This window comes from Carassius carassius, chromosome 36 (assembly GCF_963082965.1).
Source record: "Carassius carassius chromosome 36, fCarCar2.1, whole genome shotgun sequence".
In the NCBI taxonomy this organism is placed as follows: Eukaryota; Metazoa; Chordata; class Actinopteri; order Cypriniformes; family Cyprinidae; genus Carassius; species Carassius carassius.
Window position 1 is genome coordinate 30,080,215 of NC_081790.1, and position 7,876 is coordinate 30,088,090.

Genomic DNA, 7,876 nt, shown 5'->3' on the forward strand with positions numbered 1-7,876 from the left:
TTCCTCACACTCAACCCCCCACATGTCACAGGACACTCAGCCTCTCACACTCACCCCCTCAGCTGTCCCAGGACACTTGCCCCCTCACCTCACCCCTCACCTGTCACAGGACACTCACCCCCTCGCCATCCAAGGACACTTGCCCCCTCAACTCATACCATTTCACCTGTCCCAGGACACTCACCCCTTCACACTCACCCCCTCAACCTGTCCCAGGACACTTGCCCCCTTGCCTGTCCCAGGAAACTCACCTCTTCACACTCACCCCCTCACCTGTCCCAGGACACTCACTTCCTCACACTCAACCCCCCCCACATGTCCCAGGACACTCACGTCTTCACACTCACTCCCTCACCTGTCCCAGGACACTCACTTCCTCACTCTTAACCCCCCACATTTCCCAGGACACTCACCCCCTCAGCTGTCCCAGGACACTCGCCCCCTCACCTGTCCCAGGACACTTACTTCCTCACACTCAACCCCCCACATGTCACAGGACACTCAGCCTCTCACACTCACCCCCTCAGCTGTCCCAGGACACTTGCCCCCTCACCTCACCCCTCACCTGTCACAGGACACTCACCCCCTCGCCATCCAAGGACACTTGCCCCCTCAACTCATACCATTTCACCTGTCCCAGGACACTCACCCCTTCACACTCACCCCCTCAACCTGTCCCAGGACACTTGCCCCCTTGCCTGTCCCAGGACACTCACCTCTTCACACTCACCCCCTCACCTGTCCCAGGACACTCGCCCCCTCACCTGTCTCAGGACACTCACTTCCTCACACTCAACCCCCCCACATGTCCCAGGACACTCACACCCTCACACTCACCCCCTCACCTGTCCCAGGACACTCACTTCCTCACACTTAACCCCCCCACATGTCCCAGGACACTCACCCCCTGACACTCGCCCCCTCAGCTGTCCCAGGACACTTGCCCCCTCACCTAACCCCTTACCTGTCACAGGACACTCACCCCCTCAGCTGTCCCAGGACACATGCCTCCTCACCTCACCCCTCACCTGTCACAGGACACTCACCCCCTCGCCATCCCAGGACACTTGGCCCCTCAACTCATCCCCTTTCACCTGTCCCAGGACACTCAACCTCCTCACACTCGCCCCCTCACCTGTCCCAGGACACTCACCCCCTCACCTGTCCCAGGACACTTACTCCCTTACCTTGCCCCCTGTCCCAAGACACCCATCCCCTCACCTGTCCCAGGACACTCGCCCCCTTGCCTGTCCCAGGATACTCACCTTCTTACACTCACCCCCTTACCTGTCCCAGGACACTTACCCCCTCACCTATCCCAGGACACTCGGCTCCTCACCTGTCCCAGGACACTCACTCCCTTACCTCGCTCCCTCACCTCTCCCAGGACACTCACACCCTTCCTTCACCCCCTGACCTGTCCCAGGACACTCGCCCCTCACCTGTCCCAGGACACTCGCCCCCTCACCTGTCTCAGGACACTCACGCCCTTACCCCGTCCCCTCACCTGTCCCAAGACACCCTCTCCCTAACACTCACCCCCTCAACCTGTCCCAGGACACTCGCCCCCTTGCCTGTCCCAGGACACTCACCTCTTCAGACTCACTCCCTCACCTGTCCCAGGACACTCACTTCCTCACTCTTAACCCCCCACATTTCCCAGGACACTCACCCCCAGGACACTTGCCCCCTCACCTGTCCCAGGACACTCACCCCCTCGCCATCCAAGGACACTTGCCCCCTCAACTCATACCATTTCACCTGTCCCAGGACACTCACCCCTTCAAACTCACCCCCTCAACCTGTCCCATGACACTTGCCCCCTTGCCTGTCCCAGGACACTCACCTCTTCACACTCACCCCCTCACCTGTCCCAGGACACTCGCCCCCTAACTTGTCCCAGGACACTCACTTCCTCACACTCAACCCCCCCACATGTCCCAGGACACTCACAACCTCACACTCACCCCCTCTCCTGTCCCAGGACACTCACTTCCTCACACTTAACCCCCCCACATGTCCCAGGACACTCACCCCCTGACACTCGCCCCCTCAGCTGTCCCAGGACACTTGCCCCCTCACCTAACCCCTTACCTGTCACAGGACACTCACCCCCTCAGCTGTCCCAGGACACATGCCCCCTCACCTCACCCCTCACCTGTCACAGGACACTCACCCCCTCGCCATCCTAGGACACTTGGCCCCTCAACTCATCCCCTTTCACCTGTCCCAGGACATTCACCTCCTCACACTCACCCCCTCACCTGTCCCAGGGCACTCACCCCCTCACCTGTCCCAGGACACTTACTCCCTTACCTTGCCCCCTGTCCCAAGACACCCTCTCCCTAACACTCATCCCCTCACCTGTCCCAGGACACTCGCCCCCTTGCCTGTCCCAGGATACTCACCTCCTTACACTCACCCCCTTACCTGTCCCAGGACACTTACCCCCTCACCTGTCCCAGGACACTCACTCCCTTACCTCGCCCCCTCACCTCTCCCAGGACACTCACACCCTTACTTCACCCCCTGACCTGTCCCAGGACACTCGCCCCTCACCTGTCCCAGGACACTCGCCCCCTCACCTGTCTCAGGACACTCACGCCCTTACCCCGTCCCCTCACCTTTCCCAAGACACCCTCTCCCTAACACTCACCCCCTCAACCTGTCCCAGGACACTCGCCCCCTTGCCTGTCCCAGGACACTCACCTCTTCACACTCACTCCCTCACCTGTCCCAGGACACTCACTTCCTCATTCTTAACCCCCCACATTTCCCAGGACACTCACCCCCAGGACACTCGCCCCCTTGCCTGTCCCAGGATACTCACCTCCTTACACTCACCCCCTCACCTGTCCCAGGACACTCACCCCCTCGCCATCCAAGGACACTTGCCCCCTCAACTCATACCATTTCACCTGTCCCAGGACACTCACCCCTTCACACTCACCCCCTCAACCTCTCCCAGGACACTTGCCCCCTTGCCTGTCCCAGGACACTCACCTCTTCACACTCACCCCCTCACCTGTCCCAGGACACTCACTTCCTCACACTCAACCCCCCCACATGTCCCAGGACACTCACACCCTCACACTCACCCCCTCAGCTGTCCCAGGACACTTGCCCCCTCACCTAACCCCTTACCTGTCACAGGACACTCACCCCCTCAGCTGTCCCAGGACACATGCCCCCTCACCTCACCCCTCACCTGTCACAGGACACTCACCCCCTCGCCATCCCAGGACACTTGGCCCCTCAACTCATCCCCTTTCACCTGTCCCAGGACACTCACCTCCTCACACTCGCCCCCTGACCTGTCCCAGGACACTCACCCCCTCACCTGTCCCAGGACACTTACTCCCTTACCTTGCCCCCTGTCCCAAGACACCCTCTCCCTAACACTCATCCCCTCAAACTCTCCCAGGACACTTGCCCCCTTGCCTGTCCCAGGACACTCACCTCTTCACACTCACCCCCTCACCTGTCCCAGGACACTTGCCCCCTCACCTGTCCCAGGACACTCACTTCCTCACACTCAACCCCCCCACATGTCCCAGGACACTCACACCCTCACACTCACCCCCTCACCTGTCCAAGGACACTCACTTCCTTACACTTAACCGCCCCACATGTCCCAGGACACTCACCCCCTGACACTCGCCCCCTCAGCTGTCCCAGGACACTTGCCCCCTCACCTAACCCCTTACCTGTCACAGGACACTCACCCCCTCAGCTGTCCCAGGACACATGCCCCCTCACCTCACCCCTCACCTGTCACAGGACACTCACCCCCTCGCCATCCCAGGACACTTGGCCCCTCAACTCATCCCCCCCCACATGTCCCAGGACACTCACCCCCTGACACTCGCCCCCTCAGCTGTCCCAGGACACTTGCCCCCTCACCTAACCCCTTACCTGTCACAGGACACTCACCCCCTCAGCTGTCCCAGGACACATGCCCCCTCACCTCACCCCTCACCTGTCCCAGGACACTCACCCCCTCGCCATCCAAGGACACTTGCCCCCTCAACTCATACCATTTCACCTGTCCCAGGACACTCACCCCTTCACACTCACCCCCTCAACCTCTCCCAGGACACTTGCCCCCTTGCCTGTCCCAGGACACTCACCTCTTCACACTCACCCCCTCACCTGTCCCAGGACACTCACTTCCTCACACTCAACCCCCCCACATGTCCCAGGACACTCACACCCTCACACTCACCCCCTCAGCTGTCCCAGGACACTTGCCCCCTCACCTAACCCCTTACCTGTCACAGGACACTCACCCCCTCAGCTGTCCCAGGACACATGCCCCCTCACCTCACCCCTCACCTGTCACAGGACACTCACCCCCTCGCCATCCCAGGACACTTGGCCCCTCAACTCATCCCCTTTCACCTGTCCCAGGACACTCACCTCCTCACACTCGCCCCCTCACCTGTCCCAGGACACTCACCCCCTCACCTATCCCAGGACACTTACTCCCTTACCTTGCCCCCTGTCCCAAGACACCCTCTCCCTAACACTCATCCCCTCAACCTCTCCCAGGACACTTGCCCCCTTGCCTGTCCCAGGACACTCACCTCTTCACACTCACCCCCTCACCTGTCCCAGGACACTTGCCCCCTCACCTGTCCCAGGACACTCACTTCCTCACACTCAACCCCCCCACATGTCCCAGGACACTCACACCCTCACACTCACCCCCTCACCTGTCCAAGGACACTCACTTCCTTACACTTAACCGCCCCACATGTCCCAGGACACTCACCCCCTGACACTCGCCCCCTCAGCTGTCCCAGGACACTTGCCCCCTCACCTAACCCCTTACCTGTCACAGGACACTCACCCCCTCAGCTGTCCCAGGACACATGCCCCCTCACCTCACCCCTCACCTGTCACAGGACACTCACCCCCTCGCCATCCCAGGACACTTGGCCCCTCAACTCATCCCCCCCCACATGTCCCAGGACACTCACCCTCTGACACTCGCCCCCTCAGCTGTCCCAGGACACTTGCCCCCTCACCTAACCCCTTACCTGTCACAGGACACTCACCCCCTCAGCTGTCCCAGGACACATGCCCCCTCACCTCACCCCTCACCTGTCACAGGACACTCACCCCCTCGCCATCCCAGGACACTTGGCCCCTCAACTCATCCCCTTTCACCTGTCCCAGGACACTCACCTCCTCACACTCGCCCCCTCACCTGTCCCAGGACACTCACCCCCTCACCTGTCCCAGGACACTTACTCCCTTACCTTGCCCCCTGTCCCAAGACACCCTCTCCCTAACACTCATCCCCTCACCTGTCCCAGGACACTCGCCCCCTTGCCTGTCCCAGGATACTCACCTCCTTACACTCACCCCCTTACCTGTCCCAGGACACTTACCCCCTCACCTGTCCCAGGACACTCGGCTCCTCACCTGTCCCAGGACACTCACTCCCTTACCTCGCCCCCTCACCTCTCCCAGGACACTCACACCCTTACCTCACCCCCTGACCTGTCCCAGGACACTCGCCCCTCACCTGTCCCAGTACACTCGCCCCCTCACCTGTCTCAGGACACTCACGCCCTTACCCCGTCCCCTAACCTGTCCCAAGACACCCTCTCCCTAACACTCACCCCCTCAACCTGTCCCAGGACACTCGCTCCCTTGCCTGTCCCAGGACACTCACCTCTTCACACTCACTACCTCAACTGTCCCAGGACACTCACTTCCTCACTCTTAACCCCCCACATTTCCCAGGACACTCACCCCCTCACACTCACCCCCTCAGCTGTCCCAGGACACTCGCCCCCTCACCTGTCCCAGGACACTTACTTCCTCACACTCAACCCCCCACATGTCACAGGACACTCAGCCTCTCACACTCACCCCCTCAGCTGTCCCAGGACACTTGCCCCCTCACCTCACCCCTCACCTGTCACAGGACACTCACCCCCTCGCCATCCCAGGACAATTGCCCCATCAACTTATACCTTTTCACCTGTCCCAGGACACTTACCCCTTCACACTCACCCCCTCAACCTGTCCCAGGACACTTGCCCCCTTGCCTGTCCCAGGACACTCATCTCTTCACACTCACCCCCTCACCTGTCCCAGGACACTCACTTCCTCACACTCAACCCCCCCACATGTCCCAGGACACTCACACCCTCACACTCACCCCCTCAGCTGTCCCAGGACACTTGCCCCCTCACCTCACCCCTCACCTGTCACAGGACACTCACCCCCTCAGCTGTCCCAGGACACTTGCCCCCTCACCTCACCCCTCACCTGTCACAGGATACTCACTCCCTCGCCATCCTAGGACACTTGGCCCCTCAACTCATCCCCTTTCGCCTGTCCCAGGACACTCACCTCCTCACACTCGCCCCCTCACTTGTCCCAGGAAACTCACCCCTTTACACTCACCCCCTCACCTGTCCCAGGACACTCACCTCCTCACACTCAACCCCTCACCTGTTCCAGAACACTCACCCCTTCACACTCAACCCCTCACTTGTCCCAGGACACTTGCCCCCTCACCTCACCCCTCACCTGTCACAGGACACTCATCCCCTCGCCATCCCAGGACACTTACCCCCTCAACTCATCCCCTTTCACCTGTCCCAGGACACTCACCCCTTCACACTCGCCCCCTCACCTGTCCCAGGACACTCACCCCTTCACAATCACCCCCTCACCTGTCCCAGGACACTCACCTCCTCACACTCAACACCTCACCTGTCCCAGGACACTCACTCCTTCACACTCAACCCCTCACTTGTCCTAGAACACTCACCCCTTCACACTCACCCCCTCAGCTGTCCCAGGACACTAACCCCCTCACATGTCCCAGGACATTTGCCCCCTCACCTGTCCCAGGATGCTCACTCCCTTACCTCGACCCCTCACCTGTCCCAGAACACTCGCCCCCTCACCCTTCCCAGGACACTCACACCCTTACCTCACACCCTCACCTGTCCCAGGACACTCACTCTCTTACCTCGCCCCCTCACCTGTCCCAAGACACCCTCTCCCTAACTCTCACCCCCTTACCTGTCGCAGGACACTCACCTCCTCACACTCAACCCCTCACATGTCCCAGGACACTCACCTCCTCACACTCACCCCCTCAGCTGTACCAGGACACTTGCCCCCTCACCTCACCCCCCTCACCTGTTACAGGACACTCACCCCATCGCTTGTCCCAGGACACTTGCCCCCTCAACTCAACCCCTTTCACCTGTCCCAGGACACACACATTCTCACACTTGCCCCCTCACCTGTCCCAGGACACTCACCCCCTCACACTCAAACTCTCACCTGTCCCAGGAGAAGAAGTATTGGACTATGCACATAAACCTTGTGGACGGTATACAAACGAATATGGAACTAGTGTTGTCAAAAGACCCAGTACTTTGGTGAAATGTTATGCCTACCAGGTCAACACCGTTCTTGATGTGCTATCCAAGAGGGGGGCAGATGTGCTCTCTTCTTGAAAGCACTGAGACATGGTGAAATCAAAAGGATGAAACCAGAGTATGTGAGCGGAGTGTAGCGATAACAATTAACGATTGTCAGCATTAAAAGGAATAATTGCTGCTTTCTGCTGTGCAAATTTTGTTTGTGATAAAAATATTTAATCTAGAGATCGATGCATTACTTACAGATTTTTGCTTATTAAAAATCAGATACAGATGAAGTAGCACTGTAAGATTACAATTGTTTGAATGCATTATTGCAAAAGCGATTGTGTGTGAATGTGCTGTACCTGTTTAAATCATGCTTTAACCCAAACATATTCAGTAAAAGGAACAGACAAACTCCTTGAGAACTAACCTATAACTTCCCGCTTGGTTATTGCCATCATTATAACCTTCTG

General features: G+C 59.2%; 1 protein-coding gene across 1 annotated transcript; it reads left to right on the plus strand.

Annotated features, from left to right (window-relative positions):
* Positions 1–3,629: 3,629 nt before the first annotated feature.
* Positions 3,630–7,493, plus strand: LOC132116842 (uncharacterized). Its single transcript, XM_059525707.1, has 5 exons — positions 3,630–4,114; positions 4,844–5,108; positions 6,184–6,657; positions 6,816–7,172; positions 7,287–7,493. Exons 1-5 carry the CDS (start codon positions 3,630–3,632, stop codon positions 7,491–7,493), a joined length of 1,788 nt encoding a protein of 595 aa, XP_059381690.1.
* The last annotated feature ends 383 nt before the right edge of the window (positions 7,494–7,876 follow it).

Excerpts from the sequence above, each read along its gene's own strand:
- LOC132116842 (XM_059525707.1), top strand. The coding sequence starts at position 3,630 with ATGTCCCAGGACACTCACCCCCTGACACTCGCCCCCTCAGCTGTCCCA. Across the intron at positions 4,115-4,843 it reads GGACACTTGCCCCCTTGCCT|GACACTCACCCCCTCAGCTG; the intron begins GTCCCAGGACAC and ends TACCTGTCACAG. Across the intron at positions 6,658-6,815 it reads TCACACTCGCCCCCTCACCT|CTGTCCCAGGACACTAACCC; the intron begins GTCCCAGGACAC and ends TCACCCCCTCAG.